Source organism: Arctopsyche grandis, chromosome 10 (genome assembly GCF_051622035.1).
Source record: "Arctopsyche grandis isolate Sample6627 chromosome 10, ASM5162203v2, whole genome shotgun sequence".
NCBI lineage: Eukaryota > Metazoa > Arthropoda > Insecta > Trichoptera > Hydropsychidae > Arctopsyche > Arctopsyche grandis.
Genome location: NC_135364.1, coordinates 19,738,534 through 19,761,468, shown reverse-complemented (window position 1 = coordinate 19,761,468; position 22,935 = coordinate 19,738,534). Strand labels below are relative to the sequence as shown.

At 32.2% G+C, this 22,935-nt stretch overlaps 2 protein-coding genes across 2 annotated transcripts in view; one reads left to right on the top strand and one right to left on the bottom strand.

Moving 5' to 3' along the window:
- LOC143918144 (katanin p60 ATPase-containing subunit A-like 2) overlaps positions 1-22,935 on the bottom strand; it is a 145,173-nt gene that overhangs the window by 12,836 nt on the left and 109,402 nt on the right. The window lies entirely within an intron of this gene.
- Positions 865-18,292, top strand: LOC143917727 (uncharacterized). The gene is made up of 3 exons (XM_077439308.1): positions 865-952; positions 16,476-16,624; positions 17,957-18,292. Exons 1-3 carry the CDS (start codon positions 865-867, stop codon positions 18,167-18,169), a joined length of 450 nt encoding a protein of 149 aa, XP_077295434.1. The 3' UTR covers positions 18,170-18,292.

The following is a 22,935-nucleotide window of genomic DNA, read 5'->3' as shown; positions in this document are numbered from 1 at the left end:
AGATTACCTAAACATAATCTGCTTTAGATCATCGACTTTAGAGAGTCTTTAATTAATATTATGTATTAGATGTATTATGAACATTTATAAGGATTGTAAATAGGTTTTTGAGCTCTTTTTCCTATTATGCTTTAGATTAACATTATAATAATATAATACTGTGATTACTAACCAAATTAAATTAAATTGTAAAATAGAAAATGATCAGTAGATCAGTAGCTATTAAAATAGATATAAGATGTGTTGTGAACATAATTTCGTAATAATAAAAAGCATTTAAAAATCAAAAATCAAATGTGTTCGGAACGCAACGGGAACTGCATTATTGTGGCGTTCAGCTAGTTAAATATAAATATATTTAAAAAGTATTTGAAAAAAATTCGACCGCGTGCGGATCGAACATAAGAGCGACGCATTACTTTTTTTTTTAATATATTTTATTTAATAACTTTGTAATATGCCAACACCCATGCGATGATATTTCATCGGGTACAACACTGAGTTGAGTGGCAATAAACTTGAAGATTTTAAATGCGACGTTTGGAAAGTTGCCTTAATTAATAGATGTAGTTCTACGTCCAGGGAAAGGGTTACGGAAAGAAAACGGCGAGAATTTGAAGGGCAGTGGAGCGACGGTGGAGTCGGTCGGGTGCCGGAAGAACGGGGGGCGAAGGGTGAAGGGTGAGGGGGGATTATCGGGCGTGTTGCGGGCCGGCGCGTGGGTGGGTGGGTGGGTGAATGTGGGTGGGGGTGGGTGTGGGTGTGGGTGTGGGGGTGGGTGGGTGTGTGCTGCCGCAGTGTGTCCGCGGTAGAGCGGCGCAGTGGTCGCGGTGGCGGCGCCCCCAGCGGCAGCGCCGCCGCGAGATGGCCCTCCGCCCCCAGACCCACCCCCGGAGCCCCCCACCCGCCCTGCTGGCCGCCGCCGCAGCCCTGCTTCTGGTCACTCCAGCAAGTAAGATCAACTTCCTGCATTCCGCTCTCCTTCCCCATCCGTGCTTCGACACCTACATATTCCTCTGTTACCGCGCACATAACCTCTCCATCCCCATTTTCCGCGCTTTTCCGCGCTCAAACAAAGCAAGAAAAACGCATAATTTTCCGTTATTCAAATTTGAATCGTTCTCTATGCGATCGAATCGATTCGATTGTTTTTTTGTGTACGCACGCATTTGTTTTCGATTCTTATTAAATCGTCGTTGTTATGGAAGAAGTCGTTAGTACGTATCATTATGTGTGAAAGAAAAGCACAAGTTCTTTTTTTATGAATAAAACGGTTTCTACATTGGTTTTCAACGTTGTTAATATGGTAAAAAAAATACTTTTTCAATACAGTAAGATTCACCGATATGAAAAAAATCGTTTTTGAAAAAGTGTGCTTCTTGACTCATTTTCGATGTAATATAATATGTACATAATTAAACAAAATATATACAGTATTGAAGTAAAGTACAATAAAACGTATTACATTGAAAATTTCGACCCATTATCTGAACATTTACATGTATGTAAATATATATGTATCATATACCTACATTATATTTGAAGTACCGAAGGCCAAATTTTGACAAAAAACCGGTATTATGACCCCTAATATATTATTCATATATATGAGCTGTTATATTTGAAAGTGGCTGAAGTCCAATTTTCAGTTCCAAAAACACTATTTGTGTTTAAATTAATTAAAAAATTGCTTCTTTTCACTTCTTTTAATTCGATATGTCCAGAATTTTGAAAAAGTATAATAAGCATATTACAGGCCACCAGTATTTTTAAATATTGTTAAACGCAAAACATTATATTTAATGTTTGGATAATGGACTTATGCCACTTTCAAATATGACGGTTCATATATGTGCGTTTTTAAAGGCCATAAACGCCTGTTTTTAAATCAAAAAGGCCACTTTGTCTGAAGAAAAAGATCTTCGATCGATGTGTTTTGATACATTAATCAAAAATCAATTCTTCAAAATCAAGGTGATCACGTATGTAAAACTTGGACATAGAATCTCAAAATATTACACTTGCACTTAAAGAAGTACACATAGGATGCTGTATTCTCAGCATAACGAGGAGAGATGAACAACGGAATATGTGGGTGAGTATGACGGATATAGTGAAGGGACTGAAATGGCAATGAGTGGGTCACGTAGCTAGAAGAATAGACAAAAGGTGGACAAAAGAAGTGCTGAAATAGTACCCGAGAGAATGTAAAAGGGTAAAAAGTGGAGCCGCAAGGAAGATGGATGGACGAAATTATACATATGTACGTGTGGAGTGAGATTGATGATACTTGCGCAAAACAGCGACGAATGGAAGCGTGTCGCAGAGGTTTTCATCCAAAATTGGATGGTGAATGGCTGCAAATTATGATGATGATTATTTATTTGATATTGCTTTCTGTAAATATTCTAACTCACCTTCCGCTTTACTCCCGCTGATCTTCGATCAGCTCACTTTTTTGCACTAAATATTTAAAAATTACAAGCTTCAAATGTTAAAATAAGTTAAATCAATAGATTTTATAAAACCGTCACGAATTTCAATTCTGAAAATTGAATCAACTGAATTTTCACCCGACACCCCATATCTTCTTATTGTTAAACAGCAATAAAAATTATCATCACTTCCTGACAATTATATTTACTTTTCAATACACTGAAATTTACTTCGCTTTGTTTACAAACAATGATATAATCTGTGCATTTAAATGTTGCGGAAATTTTCATAAGTCGCATTATCTACGCGTTATATCCGTTTCGAAATATATTTTAAGCGAAGCATTCGTCTCTAATTTGAAACTAATTTTACAATCATCATTTAGCGAAACTCTCGGTTCGACTTAAAAGATTCCAGCGCGGTTTTAAATATGCAAATGCGAAAAAAGACGTCAAACCCCCCAGCAGCATCGACCGTCTATAACATCTTTAATTCATTCATATCGCGATCGAGAGTTTTTCTTTTCGTTTCGATTTACGTGCACGGCCAATTTAGACGTGCCAGTTTTTCCGAAGCTTTACCTTAACGTCATCGTAAACGTAAACGTGTAAATGTCGATCTTAAATAGAAATAAATAAATCGTTGCCGTATTTTCCGACGGAAAAGTCGCGCTTAAACACCTCCACACCAACTATGCAAAATTTTCCCGACAGCATTTCCATCGATATTCCAAATAGCGCAAATATATTTCGCTTATATAATTGAAACAATAATAATTTGCGAATGTGACATCATTGTAGTTGAAATCTTTGAATTATCAATCATGTCTCGATGTTTCTTAACGCATCACTTATCCTAACAGCAGGTTTTTTTTTATTCTTTTCCGCTTCATTTCGCTCACGTTTTCCATTAACTTGTCCGATATACTCGTATATTCTTTTAGACCCCAAGGTGTATCCTTTTAGTAGACTCGCCTCTTTTGTCGCATTTACGAATACGTTCGTTTTATACGTATGTTCATATACGTATGTATGTATGTATGTATATACATATGTATGTGCGAATTTTCTTATTTATTGTATGAATATAATAATTTCCTCCGTGATAGTTTGACTACATTTAACTGTGCAAATTAATTATTTGTATGATTCGTGATAAAATATGGATAATAAGATTAAATTAATAAATAAGTATTCCATATGAATGTCGGGCTATATATATAAAATAAATATCACAGATTAAATGAACCGAGGATCTGTGGAAGTCGGGCTTTGTAGCGAAAGCTTACTTATACGGGGCGCACGTGATTCCTTAACGTTCAGGACGAGTTTTCCATATACAATGCCCTATTTTTTTCTTTTAACTAGAATGCAGTGCTTCTCAATTTAGTATTAAAATATGTGATTCGTTATTGTAATAAAAATGGTGCATTTGTATTTGTAATTGTAATTTGTAATTGGCCAGGAAGGCGCATTAAAATATGTGATTCGTTATTGTATTTAATAATTTTGCGTCTATGGTGTTTTACCATAAATATTGAAATGGCTTTAGGTTATCTCCATATGTAGAGAACATTGTTTAACATGGTATTTTAATATGTAGTAAAACATTTCAGAGTGTTTGAAATCATTTTATTTTTCCAGATCATGTCAAATCATTTTCTATAAGAAATAATGAAATCGAAATCGATTTTTGAAGGAAAGTATGTCAACTTTTATAAAAAAAATTGGCAATTGTGCATTATTAACGGTTTTCTGATACAGTAGTTCTGTATATACATATTTAGATATAATGATTTTAATTTTTTTTACATAAATCACGGGTAGTTCTGTAAAAATATCGCTATTTTCTCCCTTCATATAATCCACATTCATTCATACGTATGTATGTACATATGTACATACATATATAGTCAATATGCTTTTGTCACTTTATATACCTACTAGTGGTTTTACCCGGCTTCGCTCGGTATTTGTAATATAAACAGCTTAAAAATGGCTAATCTCATTCATTTGTCTTTTATTAAATTTATTTTAATCGAAAAAAAATAATATTCAACGATATTAATATCGTCGTCAAAGAAACTTTTCGATGCTCCCACTCAAACCTTGCATAGTTATAAATTCTCTTTCGAAATTATATATTAGATGTAAGTACCTACTAACAATTTTTCAAATATAACAGTACATAGAATACAATAGCGACATCTATGAGCAATCAACAAATTTTTGATACATAGTGAATTTGTGAGAAATATATTATGTGGGTAGCATTTATAAGATTCAACAAATTCGAGATTCTAATAACTCGAATTTGCGCGAAACTGAGGGAAGGATAGCGATTTATTATATCCGTCGCACAATTAAGTTAGAAAAATTGGAAAATTGCAACAGGAGACGGTCGATCTGTGTTTTGATAAACAAAACGTCAGCAGCGTATTTGGCCACATGCAATAATTCAGCGTATATGCAATAGCTCTACCAGTGCACTACGCCGTTGACTTTTTATTGTGAAAAAGACTTTGTTGAATCCAACCAGATTGAAAACCACTGATGCATAAACATAGTATTATATGTATATACAATAACTATATTCATATATGTACATATATTGTAACCGTATTTCTTAAAAATTAACTGTTCCCGTTTGAGTACGCGTGGGCGTCCGGATCGAAAAGGATATCAACTTCAATCATTCTAGAAGGAAGGGTACGAGATCGATGATGTGACCACATCCTTGTAAAAATTGGTAAAATTTCCTTCGCGTTTTTTCTCTTAGCTCGTTCCGGCGTGTTATATTGCACAAGTTTATGTGACAAATGGAGCGACATCTGCCTCGAGAGACATATGAGTGTCTTTACTCTGTATGCCGACCCTGAATAATAACGCAAGGAAATAACCAGATTCGAAGTAGTACTTTTTTACTATCGATATTATGCTCCCATATTTTGAAACTCGGACGACTTAAAATATAAACCAGTAGTGTGTAGCTCTTAACCTTTGCACTTCACGGATCCTTATATGTACTTCCACGGATATACACGGATATTCCTGTACTTATGAACAAGGATTACTTTATCTAAATAGTACATATGTATATTCTTTAATCTAAAAATACTAAAAAAATTGTCTTTTTGAAGTAAGGCTCTCCTACTTAAATTTGATCAAAATTTAAGTACACTCGCCCCCCTAAATTAAGGAATAGTGTGAATATTATGAATTCAATGATTAATGAGATACTATGGATCTACGTTTATTTCTTATGTATGTTACTTTTGGGTAACTAATAAAATAATCGTTGCTATGTGAAAAAAAAAAGATTTTAATATTTCGAAACAAGTATATTTTGGTTTTTAAGTGGTATTCCTTGGGTAAAATTCTTAGAAATTATTCATCCTATAGAGTGAATCACGAGAAAGGTTCCCTTTACTTTATTTTGTCTCAAAAATAGATGTGTAACGTTTATTTTTCGGAAATTTCGTATATTAACGTGATCAGTGATCGATTCTGAGTTCAAATTTTCGCATGATCACAAACTTTACCTATTGTTATTATGTACATATGTACATAGATAAAGTGAAAAGATAGTCGGTAGAAATTGAGATAGTTTTTTAGTGACTCAGTTAGATGGTCGATTTTTGTTGATCATGTGAAGATTTTTGGAAAAAAATTTTCGACTGCGGCGCTTTTTTCGCTTTTTACATAATATTTTTTTGTAATTATTTTTTCAAAAATAAGCTTATTTTTTTCATTTTTAGCGTGATGGAAAGAAGAAAATTTTGTTATATGGGGGGGGGACAAATTTTTTTAACTCTGGGTGGGCCCCCTTTGAATCCTGGCATGCACTAATTTCAGTCCCAGTCCGCCACTGTCTGTGTATATATTTTGGAGGCAATTTGGATACCGTTCATTTTTAAAATAAACCGAACTGTAATACTTCTTTACAGGGCTGAGAAATTTTATATAATGAAAACCATTTCAAATGCGTATTTTTTACTAGTTCAAGAATTATTTTGTATGTAAGTATATCCCTACAGGATAAAGAAAAATTAGTTAAATTACTTATTAGCATTGTTAATGTTTGTATGTTTGCATTTGTTGTCTATGTAAATGTATGTATATGTACATATAATATGTCAATAAAATGAAAATAAAAATGGATTGTTTTTCCAGACATCCAGGTATCTGCAAGGGGTTCTTGAACCATAGACTAATAAAAGTATCTTGGGAAAATATTTCGAATTTCGAATGAAACTCATGAATATGTTTAGTTGTTTTAAAAAAATATATTGATTTTAATAATAATTGCGCCAACTATGCGAAACTGTGGAAAGTGTAAATGAAATGCGCTGGGGTAGATCGCGTGTATAATGCTGACGTCATTAGAATAGCAAACAGCAAAATGTTGATACAGCCATAATGGCGCTGAAATATTAATAAATTTGAGCGTATCGGTTTATAATATATAATATTGCCGACGTACTCGTATGTGCACGGAACAATCCGCTGTTCAAATACGACGTTCGTTTCATATTCTAAATAATTTAAGTCTAATATCTAAGCCAAGGTTGTGTCTTTATTTAAGTGGTAGGTCGAGCTTTCGAGCAAATAAATCCTGAGTTTGTAAACAGTTTCAGAAAAAATCGCGACGTGAGGGGAAAAATCGGCTGAAGGTTATGTCGAAAGACAACTCTAGCCAGTTGCGGAATTCGTCTATAAGAAACCATATTTTCATAAAAAGTATTTGGAAAAATAGAATTCATTTCTTTTGTTTTTTTTGGTCGCACAAAAATTCAATTTTGAAAGCGGTTTTCTCGAGAAACGTCAAATATTTTTATACGAAATTTCTGATTGTGTATACTTTTTTAATTTTAAATAATAGAAAATGATTTTGTTCAGATCCCAGCTGGTGTCACTAAAAACTCTGTCTGTGACTTATTATTTACGTTTGAATTTATGTATGTATGCTCATTAGGGAATCCAATACCGGTGCTATCTAAATTAATCTAGTGGTTTTTGACTAGAATTCGATTTTCAGTACTTACTACATACATATACTCGTAGTAAAAAATATGTACATAGAATATCGGTAGTACCGAAATACACACATATGTAATTTCATTTTTATGTCAGGTGAGCTGTTTTGATTTCAGAAGAAAACTTTGTATCGACTAGTTCATATTTGTAATTATTAGTGGTAGAATGAGTCTATACTAAGGCGTATCATTTTTAAATTTAAAATCAAAGATATAATACCTGAGACTATTTCCAAATACACTTTTGGTATTTTTTAAATACACAGTTCATATATGTTTGTACATGTACATACATTTGTATGTCACAGTGAAATTATATTTCAAGTGAAAATATATTTTCACTGATGTGAAACAGTGAAATCATAACTAGTTACATTTTTAGGATTGGTTTTATTCATTTAAGATTAGATTGTTAGGGTTGGTATTATTTAAGGGTTAAGATAGGTTAGGTTAAGTAAGGGTTGGCCCTGTTCATTTGAGATTGGGTTGTTAGGGTTAAATTTATAAAGCTAAACGTTGTAAATTCATTGTTTGATACATTTTCACTGCTTCAATTGGTGAAAATATGCTTTCACTGTAATACATACATACATACATATATTTATTTTCGATCACATTTTTTTTGAAAATGAGTGAGTTAAATTTTTGTTAATATGTATATTCATTTATTTTAAATTTTTTTTATTACTAACCTCTTCTTACTTTCACTTACGATCACTAGTAAAAAAAAATTTGGGCTCTTATCCGATCGTTTTCATACTTTGCCATTTTTATATATGTACGTATAACATACATATGTATGTATGTATATGCCATGATAGGAATTATCCATATGGTCAGATCATCAACAGTACATTTATTTTAAACAAAGCAAATTTGCGAAACTATGGGGGAGGATACAGATTTAATGGATCCGTCACAATAATTAAGCTTGTATTTTTTTTTTCAATAGCCACTCTTGAACCCACGACATCTCTACGATAATTCTACATACTAGTGCACGACGCTGTGGCTTATTTATATTATTTAGCTTATCTGTTCTCCATTAGTAAATATTTCATTTATTTTTTCTACGCTCTCACATAAACACTAAAATAATGTGTCACTGCTAACGAAAAATTTTCTAAATTCGAGATTACGGAAAATCTGAAAATTGTGAAATTTTCCTTTCGCAATATAAAGTTTAGACAAAAAAGTTTTTACTGCTAAAACTAAGATTATCTTTAGCCTACATATATACTTTATGATGTACATATGTATATGCACAAGGATTAGGAAATGCTTTGTAAATGCATACAAGTGTTGTTTTTCCTACTTGTAAGAAATTTCCCAGCCGAGGATTAACTAAACTTTGTCTAAGCAATAGCTTACTGCGATCCAGTTATTCTTAACATACAAGAAGAAGTTCAAAAGATTTATTCACACATTATTATATACCTACATATATACATATGTACATTATGTATGTACACAATACTGAAAATTTAATTGTAGCCTACTCCCTGTTTAGAATACATACATTTTTCTTTCACTCGAACGTCGTCTCCACTTTCAGAATTGTCTTATTTATAATTTCAGCTTCTCGTTGTTATGAAACGGGGCGTTTTTTACCGCCTCTTACTGAAATTATGCCGTTTCGCCTCGCTATGTTTTTGCATACTTTATCGGCTGAACGCTTGAATTCACGAAGTCACAGTATTTTCACGTTTGCTCTGAATTTATACGTCCCAGACGGATTGAGCGCAAAGTTTTCCACTGTAAAAAAAGTATCACACGGTGTGCTAACCGCTTCATACTGAAAAAACCGGTCAAGCCCATATTAGTATCCATAAAAATAATTTAGTGTAATTCATGTCAGCGCAGCGAACGCAAAACTGTGACCTGTGTGCCACAATGTGGCACGCATGAGGATTCAAGGTGGTGCATCAATTTTATAATTGTATCTAGTTACTATTTCGATTAATTTGAACCTATAAATTAGGTTAACACCTACAAATAAAGTTATCTGTTCAAGTCAAACCATACTTTTGCAGTAAAATATGCTTATTTTCACAAATAACTAGTGATTTCACCCGGCTTTGCTCGTTATTTGTAATATGGCTAATCTAATAGTAAATATTCATTTATTTTTAATATGACTAATCTAATAGTAAATAATCATTTGCATTTTTATTAAATTTATTTGAATATTTAACAACAGCTAATCATACACACACACACATACAACAATTGGTCTTTGTTTTATATATAAGATTTTTCGGGTTTGGTGCAAACGATCGACAAGCGCCAGACAGACTGAACCACAGATTAACTAGATGGCTGCTTTAACCGCAATTCTCGACTTCACGAATGATAGATTGCACATCAGATGACGAGTAACCTTTCGATGTGCACAGATGCAATTATTAAAATTGAGTTGGATCTTTCTGGTGAGTTTAATAAGGCGAAATTCGGAACTAAATCGGTATCAAAAGCACAGAACGTATACAGGGTAGGTATGTCGGGACTTCGGGTAGATTTCGCTTAGTGTAAGTGCGAGCAGTGCGCACGCATAAGGTACACGTGTCGTTAATCTGTGGTTCAGTCTGTCTGGCGCTTGTCGATCGTTTGCACCGCATCGGTCTTTTTCATACATAATTACCTTAAAAAGTTCCACTATTTACTTTTTCCATCTCTCACCAGTCCGAGGATTGCTGAGTGATTCAGTTATTATTCAAAAACTTCTTTGGTGCGAATCATCTTCAAAATATACATATACATATTATAGTAATAAAGTTTGTCGTGAAGAAATCTAAAAAAAAGTATACCCCCACCCTCTAAAGTGACAGGCATTTTATTTAGTATTCCAGCTTCCACTCCCCCAAATGAGATTAGTCTACTTTTGAACAAAACAATTCCACTTCATATTGAATCCATGTAAACGCAGTAGAAAAGAGTTTGATCGTTTATGTAGACACGCCTTGCGAATTCAAGACAGCTATATCATCCATCTCGGCTCAGTTTGTTTGGTAAAGTTTCCTGAAAGATGATTATCCAGACCCGTCGTTTTGTTTGGCTGAGGAATTTCAACGTGGTAAATATGCTACGTTGGCGTAGCACCTAATGCTATGGTATGTTTTCGCACTAGATGAACGTTTTCGCTGTAATAAATCACTCGATCACAATGCGATATATGTATGTATGTATGTACTTAATACATATGTATGTATGTATGTACTTGTATTAGCAGTAACCCGTATTCACACTCTCTACTTGTACGAGTACGTTATACTGAAGACGATTCGGTATACGCACAATGTTATGCCGTAGTCTGATAAGGCACTTTTGTATTATGTACCGTACGTACGTAAACACGTGTTACGACTAACATTAACGTAGGTATCCGAAGCATTGTCTAATAACAATACTCGGACCCCAATTGCCCAATAGGGTCGGAGCTGCAGGCTGTTGACGACAGGCCTACTCCAAATTATATTCGTTGTTTCGATCTCATACGATTTTTTTTATTAGATTTAAATCTGCCGCGTGGACATCAATAAGCATACTAAATTGGGGACAATTTAAATGCGCATTTTATAAAACAAAAAACACATTCATCGCAAGCATTTCATAAAATGTGTGTGAATTTAAAAAAAATGTTTATCATTTAAAAACATAAATATAGAATTTAAAAATAACTTCTAATCTAATATATAATTTCGTAAGAGACTTTGTATGTATGTATGTATATTTTGGTTCATAGAATCCGTGACGTTAAATTTAATAAAAAACAAATGAATATTCAAATAAATCTAATTAAAATAAAATTATTAATAAAATGTTTACTATTACATTAGGGGTCTACCTCACGGCACCGAAAGTCAAAAGATTGAAAAAGCAAATGTCGGAAGGCAAAGATCGAAAGTCGAAAGATCTTAAGTCAAAAGATCAAAAAAAAGGGTGCATGGTAAACGGTACTATGCATATATAATATATATCATTGGCATGCGGTGAAATTATCTCTCTTTTTTCATACAGCCTTGTTTAATGGGCGCGCGCAGGATACGGGAGGAAAAACCTGTTCCTCTTGTTCCTCTTGTGTCCTGCTCGCCCAAAGGGCGGAGAGAGACTTTTACCGCACGCCACTGATATATGTACATATATACTAACCGTTTTTCATATGTATGCATGGTAAATGAACATTTTCGATTTTTTAATATTCGGTGCGGTGACGGTCACCCAATTTCAAAAGAGACTTTGTATGTATGTAAGTTTTGATTCGTAGAATCCGTGACGTCATCGAACAAATCGAAGTTTCTATGCCGACGATATCGTTTTCGATTTCAATTCCTTTTTCAGTTCCGGATCCCGATTTCTATTTCAGTTCCGGTTCCGGATTATTTTTTAAGTTTCGGATCTGGATTTCTGTTTCAGTTCCGGAATAAAAAAAAACAATGTTTAAGCGATTTAACTTAACCATGTTTAAGCGATTTTTATTACAAATACCGTACGAAGCCGGGTAAAACCATTAGTATATTAAAAAAAAACAATAGAAATATTAGATTATTAAACAAAAAAAAACACACGAAAAGTCTTATGTTCCTTTATATAATATTTGTACATCAAAAAAAAAACAAAAATAAGCAATAAGACTAAAAAAAGTTTGATATAGTAGTATGTAAAGTACGTGTTGGAGGATGCGCTGCTGATTTTATAAACATAATGTTGGTTGATTGACGAATTTACAACGAGGATTTAATCCATTTATAGCCAGTAGTATTGCTCGGGGATTGCGTTAATGCTAATCACCGATAGGTCCGTGTTCGATTTGAACTCGATTGAAAATAATGTATTCCAAGTATCTTTGCAGTACTGCTGGTCAGACTTGGATATTTGTCGATCGTTTCCTATCAGATTGGCAACATATCTGATTCCATTGTTGAAACGATTCCTTGCCAAATTGGCAACACCAACCTACCTATTTGAATATAATTTCAAATTTATAAATATATGTGAAACCATAGGTGTCGCTATGGGACAACATGTAATGGCACCGTGGCAAAAATATAAATAAAGTCTAGTCAACACGATATTCCCCACCGACAAAGCAAAACGCAATCTAGGTTTTAAATTATGGATGAGAACGAGAACGTTGGAGAGCTGTGTACTCTAAGAGCATGTTTCGACATGCATATGTACTACATACGCCACAATGTTCACCATCTATTAATTTCTAACCTGAACGGATATGACCTGTCAATGGTGCCGTATTCAAGCCTTCCACTCGACTGGTTGTTAATGCAGCTTTCAACAAGATTTCTGACAATGGTGCGCCATTGTTGACTATATCCAGTTGATACTAGGGTTCATTCTAGCCGGATGAACATTATCTGATTGTCTTTATCCTGGCATTAGCATTGTCATTAATGCTCCCCCCCATACGATATGCGTATATTATACAATATTACATATACAGTACAGCCTTCCTGACAATTATAAACTTCCGGAGAGCATAAATTGAATCTGTTGTGGACGTGTCATCGGTCGCCATTCGAAAGCTTCATCACCATGGACTAGCGAGGGCGCCACTTAACATAGCGGGCGCGCCATGACACAAATTTGATTAATTGTTTCGCGTAATAATTTCAACTTATCTGTGTCACGGTGCGTTTCTTGCTCATTAAAAGAAATTAAAAATACGCGTAAATAAAATTATTTCACTGTGCGCTTATTGTTTCGTACTAAAGCCGCTTTTTGTTATTCAAAACACAGTGTGTATGTAAATTTCGAATACCTCCGTCTGTCGGGCGCGCCTAATTGGACCGTTATCAAATTTACATAAATTTATTTATCCTTTTTGTGCGAAATTGTCGTTTTAATATTTCGTTCCATTTTAAGGGTATTTTAATTAAAAAAAAATAATAAGCATGCATTCACGTATGTACGCGTGGATGTATTGTTTTAACGGATTTTTAATTTTTGAATCCGACTGGAAGCTTGAATAATATTGACAGCTGTACTCGACGCAAGTACTAGATAGGGTTGTAGATGTACATATGCGAACTTTCGTACGCTTGTAAGTTGCCAGGAAAGTTCAATTTGACAAGTCAGAAAGAACTAGTAATTTCACCCTAGTGGCTAGGGGGGCGAATCTGTAATACATAGTAGACTGCACGTGGTCCCATCGGTTTAACTTCATCGAAATTAGCCCTTAGGATACACAGATGGATAACATTCACATGATGCATTAAGTAGATTAACTTACATATGTATTATTACATATAATGATACATACGATCACACTTACGATTAAAATTCAGGAAAAAAATTGCCTCTTATCCGATCGTTTTCATACTTTGCCATATTGCTCATTTTGGTCATCAATATAAGTAAATGGATCCTCCGCCATTACGATAGAGATAAAATATCGTTTAACCGCTTAGGCGCCCAGCCGACGCGCTGAGCGTATAATAGATACGGCTGTTTGCGCCTTAAGGCGCTTTGGGCAGCTAAGCGGTTAAGACGCGTTTGAAGTTTGCAAATTCGAAATCTGGGTGACGTCTATGTAGTCTTTAGTTTTATACATACATAGATGGTGGAAGTAAAATAAAATTATTGGTATTTTTATTCAAAATAATAATTTATATATCTTAATATTATATACAAAACTAAAAAAGAGGTTTGTTTTTAAAAAACTTTTTTTTACAAGGCTATTTTTTATAACTTCACTATTATACTACATATGTAGCTGTGACGTTGCATATGCTATGATCTGAATATTCACCGAATAAAACGATCTGATTTCGCTGATAGCTGAAACATTAAATACATCGAGTGAAATGGACGTGTAATTAGGTTATTACAATTTCTTAGTAAAAATAATACGTATTGAAAAAAATTCCACCAAAATCCAAGGGACAAAACGTATTATATACCTTATACTCATTAAAAAATTACATACAAAGCCTCTAAAAGCCAGACGCTTAAATCCAGCCGATCACACTTTTCAATCTTTCAACGGAAATACGTGAACCGTGACTCGAAATGGAGGCTGCTAACAGTAACTTCACCTGAACTACATAAAGTCGAGCACTCACATTTAGCAAATGAATAATATAATAATGTGTGTGCGAGTGCTAGCTACCCTCGTGCTGTATGCTATGTACTCGTATTCGTGTCGTACGTACGACAGGGAAAATATTTGCCGACCTTTCAAATGAGTCTCAAAGTACACGTTGGAAGAGTTCACATGATACCTACAATATACATATGTACCTACGAGCTTTCTCGTTGTTTGTTGTTTCGCCAAAGAGTGGGTTAAGTTCGGGATTCTGTCCGACGGTCCATCCCTCCTCTAAGGGCGTATCGTCTTTTGGAAAAGGGGGAGATGCCTCGAGTGTCGCATTTATGGGTAAGACGCGCCTCGTAAATTTTCTATGAACCGAATCCTCAGAGGTCTCCCCCTTCTCCTTCTTCCGCTTTTCACAACCCGGTAAAATAAACCGAAAAGTTCGGATAGCTTAGTGACCCAGACGCTACTCTTACTGCTTACTTACTAGTCAAAAGCATGCTCCAGGACAATATCCCTGTTATCTGCCTTCTTCTTTACATTCAAAGTATTATACATATGTTTTTTTTGACCTTTTCTCGATTGAATTTAAAAATGTAAAGCTTAATTAATGTAAATATTTAACTATTGTTGTGCAAGCATAATCTAATAAAATACATACATACATAAATGACACGTGAATGCATGAAAACTTTATCTCTTGTGAAACGCGTCATCAATATATGAGCCGTTATATTTGAAAGCGGCATAAGTCCACTTTTCTTTATTTTGGGAAATATTTCGAAAAACATTAAATAAATATAATGCTTTGCGTTTAACAATATCTTTTAATCTTGGTGGCCTGTAATACGTTTATTCTGCTTTTCCAAGATTCTGGACATGTCGAATTAAAATAAGTAATAACAATTTGTGATTTAAGTCAAACAGAAATAGTGTTTTTGGAACTGAAAATTAGACTTTCTAATATAACGGCTCATATATATGTATACATACATACATAAAATATTAATAACACTGTTCGACACGAAAAATGGTTCAGAGACAAGATATGACTTTTCTTATAGATCTATGCCCAGTAAACATGAATCTGGTAATAAAAAATGTTGATTGGCTCGAGATTCGGAGAGATGTGTGTTTTTTAAATCGCGCGATTTTTCTATATCTTGGTGTTGTTCGGTCGATGTCTCAAAATCTGTCAATTTCCTGTTCAAAACGAATATTGTAATCTATAGTCGGGTATTTTATCTTCTATTTGTAGTACTTTTCAGCTTTCAAATCTGCCTAAGTAGTCGTACAGTTCGTATCAAAAGTCAAAAGTACGTATTTTCATTTGAGCTTTTTTCCCACTGTTAATACTATTTTATATTGAGTTTTTTCTATTGAAACATGTTTATTGGGATAGCGTTCTGATCACGCTATTTTTTGTTTTCGTTTAAAAGGGTTAATTGGAAGTGTGCTGAACTTTAAATCGGTAAAATTGCGAACAAAAAACTCGTACTAGTATTTACTCGTATTTACACGAAACTGAATTGAATTAATAGGGATAATATATTAAATTATCTTTATATGAGAATTAAATAAAATTCCACTTCATAAGAAATAGAAAAATCATATTTCGACTATTCTTGTGGATTAATAACAAAAGTTCGTTTATTTTATCGAGGTAAGCCAGTTATCAATATAATTTTTGTTAGAATAGTCAACAAATGTCGGTATATTTGGTATAATATTCCACCAGAGTAACGTCCCAATAAATTACAGTGGCTATTTTTCGTAGAATCACCTCGAAGGAAAACTTAAATCAAAAGTTTGTATTTCCATTTTCGTTTATTTTGAATACATAGTTTTCACAACCGTGTTCATAACTTTTTCGTTTTGAATATATTATATGTGTGTGTGTGTGTGTGTACATATGTACATTGTGCATTGCTAACTCCTTGGAATTTATGTTTTCAGATTGCATAGGCGAAGAGTGTGTGGACTTCCAAGGCAACTTCATAGCTCACGGACTCCTGTACGTTCCCGGACCAGGAGTTTGCTCCCTCTGCGTTTGCTACCACTCGGAGCCGCAGTGGTGCAAAGCCATATACTGCGATGCACCATACGTACGTAACGATCTTCCACCTACCCCAACAGCCTCCCTGGGAAAACAATATGCACTCAACGTACATTCTCGGGATCACTTATTCTATTCATAACAACTACCAACCATTATTTTTACTTTATCTATGTTTTTATTTTGTATCCATATTTACATCATCTCAACACTCTTTTCAACAATGAATTTATATGTCAGATAGACATATCATTGATAGCGGTCTCCGTGACGAGACAGAATGTTAAACGACAGAAAACGCTAATATCGGAAGGCAAAGATCGAAAATCGAAAGATCAAAAAAAAGGGTGCATGGTAAACGGTACATACTCACTTAATTTGCACGAGCAGGGTACAACAGGAACAAGAGGAACAGGCTTTTCCTCCCATATTCTGCGCGCGCACATTAATATGGGAGGAAAAGCCTGTTCCTCTTGTTCCTGTTGTATCCTGCTCGCGCAAATTAAGTGAGTATGTACCGTTTACCATGCACCCTTTTTTTTGATCTTTCGACTAAGATCTTTCGATTTTAGATCTTTGCCTTCTGATATTTGTGTTTTCTGTAATTTAACATTCTGGCTCGTCACGGAGACCGATACATACATACATATATGGTTTCAATATTTACAATAATATTACAAATTCTAATTTGTTTATAGCTTTTTAACTATAAATAAAACATCTCCATTTTGTACGATTATTCAAAACTTCTCCATGTGGAAATTTTCAGAATTTTTCGCTAAATCTTATTATTTATTGTTCGTTAGAAAGCCTTTGTAATCAATATGTTCCAATATATTACACGTCTGTATATAATATTTTTGTTAATTTGTGAGAAAAGTTTGCATGTGTCAATAAATTTCAAATCCCAAACGTGTACTGCGGTTGAAAAGTTCAGGAAACGAGCATGTGTTGAAAATTTAAAATAAAGGTTTCCTACCAAAATCCTATTCGAAAAAGTTGGCGTTGTTCCATTTTTACCCATACGCCATTTCTTTTAACAACTTATATTGACTCCTTTGTATTAATCCAAAAATCAAAGCTACTTAAATTTAAATCAAAGCGGTTATCGCATAAATTTTTATTGGAATTGAAGCGTAAATTCTGTGAAATAAACTTTTTTCTCTCATTATTTTCAACCGCAACTTTCGGTGGCGCATTATGACGATCGAATGCAGCAAAACTCTAGAGCAGAGAATTGCGCAGAATTTTGTTAAATTGCACTCCATTATTTCTCTTGCCAAGCAATAAACGGTTTATTTACTCTATTGATGTTGTGGAATATATGTTTATATATATATATATATATGTTTTAATTATTGATTGTATTATTGTGTTACAGTTTTGTGAAAACTTTCGAGTCGGTGAAAGATGCTGTGAGTTCGAATGTCTCGACCCCCCGGGGAAGAATCCCAAGTACCACGAAAGGCTGAGATTAGCAGCGCAAATTCTAGCAGGCAACAGCACAGCTCCGACAATCACCAGCACTTATAAATTACCATCAGCTATGTCACTATTTTGTGTCGCCATGACTAGATTGTTTACTTATACTTAATCGAGGTTTATTCCATTTTTTTATAAACAATCGATTAAAAAAATATTTCAAAATGATAATTTCTCATTTTTATGCATATAATACTAGTTACTAATGTTTAATAATATTTGCTTTAATGTAACGTTTTAAGGAGTCAAAAATAATATACATATATATATATATATATATATATATATATATATATATATATATATATATATATATATATATATATATATATATATATATATATATATATATAGCATATGGCCTTTGACTGGATTTGAAGTAAAGTTCAGTAAAACACTTCGACTTGGAAGGATTGATCGACGTAAGCTCTGCCAACATTAAAGAAGAAGTGAAACAGGAAACTCAGAGCTTGTGGTATGGTACGAAAACCAAACACCTTCCAAATTTGGTCCAACTTACAAATTTCCTATATATTTTAATATTTTGTGAAATGAGGCACTGTACATTTTAACGTCGGAAAATGTCATGTAGAGAAAGCTAAGGATTTAATGCTAATAATTAATTTTTCAACTTTCTTATTATTTTCCATGTAAGGATAATTTGTACCTTTAACTAATGTATGTAAATGTACATATTTTAATATGAAAAGCATCCTTAAATTTATTGGCGAAATTGTGTATAACATTGAATTCCTTATATGTGAAAAAAAAAACAACAATTTTTCTAATATCATTAATTCATCTGATTATTTAAAGCATTTTTCTGTTTAAAAAAAATATATGTTGAAAGCACAAAAATGGATTCAAATAATTGAAAGTTTTAATAAAATTAGAAAACAATTTTCAACATATAGTGAAAATTGACATGAAATTTTCACATTTTTTATTTCGTCATATATTATTGTAATCGATAATAGTTTTTAATTAGCGTGGTACGCAAGACATCTGAAAACCATGAAAATTATAAGATTTAACCAAATAATTCACGAATGTTCAAATGTAAATATAGCAGAATCTTGTTGTATAAAAGGCAATAATAGTAATATTTCATCCATTGAATTTTAATCAACTTTTACCCAAATCTAGTTCATTTTTTACACTTGCACTTTAACGATAGTATTACATGCTTGTTTGTAAACACCACTCAATAATATTGTACGTTTTAAAGCTACTTTATCAAACTTCGACCAAGCATCAGCGTTTTCTCAAAACGAAATTGAAATACTCATGTTTTCACTTTAATTTTGACAAAAGTATAAGCTTATTTACACGTAAGCTTCCGGAGCCTCTATAAATATAGATAATAATTATATTAGGATTTTACTGGGAACGCCCTAAAAAGTTCGTCATAATCAAAGACAATCCCATAACAATAATGCTGATAATCTTAATTTGGATTTAAAAAAAAAATTGTATCTTATTTGTGATTTTATGCTTGGTTTTTAAAATTTTACCCACTCATCACTGCTATTGAATATTTATGTATTTAAAGACAATTTAATTTATTGGTTTCACTGACTAGTTAGATATATAGAACTCAACTTACAATAACATCACAAAAATTTCACCAAAAATATTCGTCAATTTTTTTCATTACATACAATGTGTTTATAATTATCAACCAATATATCAAAAATAAGCACAAAACAAATACAAATGTGATTAAAATTTAAAATAAAATATTAGATAATTTTAACGATTTTATTAACCCAGTGAGTGAAATTGAAAAGTTCAAAAATGTGTTTTAACTATACATAGTGTGTTTTAATCGTCATTTATTTATTTACGTGTCGAATAAAAATATTTAAACTAACCATGTCTTAAATCAAAAATAATTTACTTTAAGCACTAAAATATATATCAAAATTAGCAAATTTCAGCTTATTCGTTCGCTGGAGGAAAATAATGAGTAAACCAGACCAAAATTGCTTGTAATTCAAATATAATACATTTGTGATATATAAGAAAATAAACTTAATCAAACCTTCGTTTACAAGTCTATATAATCAGGATGACTCCGAATGTTTTAACAAATGTTGAGAAAGTTATATGTAAGATGTATTCTTATGATTATGTGTAAAATGAATATGAAGAAAAAAATGTTAAACGCCGTCAGGTTATATACACATTCCTTTTTATATTATGTTATTCATAATTCTCATATATGAAATATAATTCAATTTGTACAATCATAATGAGTTATTGTTTATGCATGACTATTGAAGTCTGATATAATTTAAAAGAAATATTATCTATGATTTTTTACTACGTTCATATGTACTGCGTAGTAATCATTTTACAAATCTTTCTATCCAAAGTGCGTATACTGATATAAGAGTAATATATACAATAAATTATATACAAAATGAAAGCTCGCGTATTAAAAATTACAATAAAAAATTAACCTTTTTCTATTATTATAATTATAATATATTATGAAAAAAAAATACTACAAATATTTATTCAGACTTCAGAACGTTGTATGTATATATTTTTATTTATTTATTCGCAAAAATTATGCTTGCTTTCAATTCATACATATAATATATATATATATATATATATATATATATATATATATATATATATATATATATATATATATATATATATATATATATATATATATGTAGTTAGTCAATTCTAGTTAAATTTAGCCTTAAAAAATCATCCTGCCATCTCACTATTTTATAAACTAAATTTTATAAGTAAATATCCATTTTTATAAACTGTGATACATTTTCACGTAATTATAATGTATTTCAATGATGCTTAACTGTCCGAAAATGCTATAAGCTTTATTGGCATAATATTATAATTTCTATTTTTCTTTTCGGGTGGGGGTCAAATCACGATAAGAAGCTATATTTTTTTTTTCACACAAAATAGTATAGTAGATCGGTGTTGGTCAATGGAGCATATTGTGCACTTTGACCATGGGATGACTTAATGTGTCTGCTATATAACTATACAAATTTGCTTCTTGACTGGAGTCAACAATTTAATTAGGATTAATTATTATCGTAAGCTTGACTCAATCATGGTCAAAGTTCACAACGTGCCTCCGTGTTCAATACCGTCTTTAAACGATATACATACGTTGTATATTTGCTGTGTGTTTTTCAATACTATAAATAGTTGACGGACGATTACGCGAATACAGTAACACCCCGCATAGAGCAATGGTGTGGACAATATAAATAAATAAAAAATTCTTATAACGTATTAAGTATGTCTTTTCTCTTTGCATGTATTTCTGTCTATATGCATTTTTAAGCCCAAATTTTATGTCAAAATAATAATATTTACATAATGATATTGAACGAATTATTGTAAAAGATATGGAGTCAAATGGAATTTCGCACTGTGCGAGGTATTACTGTAAACCAGTATACCCGGATAATGTAAAGGTTGTGTTGACAGTTGCAAGTGCCTGGGGTATCACTCCAAAACATTAATGTCTGGTGCCAAGATGTTTTTAATCCGAATAAGTAAAATAAAGAAAAATAAGCTTATCTTGAAATCATTTGCAAACGCATAAACTCACATTCCATACATATTTTTAAAATCTATCACGTAAGCGATAAACTTTCATCACCTTATTAGATACACAATTTCGTTTAAAATAGTCGATTGTTTGGGAAAATTAGTCTATTTTGTTATATATTATAGAAAATGTTGAATTTTATTAGGAAAATATGTATCTACACTGTTAAAAGTTTATAGTGTAATAATATAATTATTTCAATTATTTTATAATTTTTAAATTATAATCAGGTTGTTTTAATAATGTCTAAAAATTTCTTGTATTCTTTTGTTTTCTGGAAAAATACCATATTACAATAGCTATTATACATTGTGTTAAAAATACACGTGTATATACTAAATAAATATTATGGAGATGCGATTTTGCTGAAATAACTTTATTTTTATAGATTATTTGCAGCTTTACATTATAAAATATACATACAATTTCAATTATATGTAAATTATATTATATAAATTTTGCAATGCAATTTTTATTTTTGTCTGAAATATTATGTAAATATAATATTATATTAATTAAATAATAAAATTAAAACCTATGATACATTTTTATTGAAGTACATATGTAGCAAAATGAACTGGTTGATAGGAAGAAAATCCAGTCTAACATTAGAGAATAAAATTTTAGTATATAAGTCAATATTAAAGCCAGTCTGGACATATGGTATCCAACTAAGGGGAACGAGTAGTAATTCTAACGTGGAAATCTTACAACGATTCCAAAATAAAGCTCTTAGAATAATAACAAATGCCCCATGGTTTGCGAGAAACATTGAAACTCATCAACATGTATCTATACCATCAATTAAAACGGAAATAGAAAGTTATACAAAGAACTACAAGCGTAGACTCGAAACCCACTCAAACGAGCTGGCAAAAGCTCTTATAAAGTCTAGTGCAAAAGACACTAGACTAAAGCGCCGCAGAGTGCTCGAATAATGGATAAAAAGCTGGCAATTAATGAATTGCCAAATCTTCCAAAATAAAATTTTGATAAAATTTGCTTTTAACCAACGGATCGATTGCAAATATCTTAAAAAAAAAAAAATAAGTACATATGTAGGTTTCAACGAAACTTATTCTTATTGGAAAAAAAAATGTTAATGCGACACTTTTTTGAGATACGATTATGCAAACTGGGAAGATAAAATAAGTATATGCTCGTAAATATGTAACCCTTTTTAAGATATTGGAAAATAATTAAACTTGCATACTACATAAATAATACAAGGTATTATTTTATTTACTTTATCAATTAATTCATGGGGGTTG

Coding starts and splice junctions, on each gene's coding strand:
- LOC143917727 (XM_077439308.1), top strand. CDS start 865: ATGGCCCTCCGCCCCCAGACCCACCCCCGGAGCCCCCCACCCGCCCTG. Junction 953..16,475: donor GCTTCTGGTCACTCCAGCAA/GTAAGATCAACT, acceptor TTATGTTTTCAG/ATTGCATAGGCGAAGAGTGT. Junction 16,625..17,956: donor TATACTGCGATGCACCATAC/GTACGTAACGAT, acceptor ATTGTGTTACAG/TTTTGTGAAAACTTTCGAGT.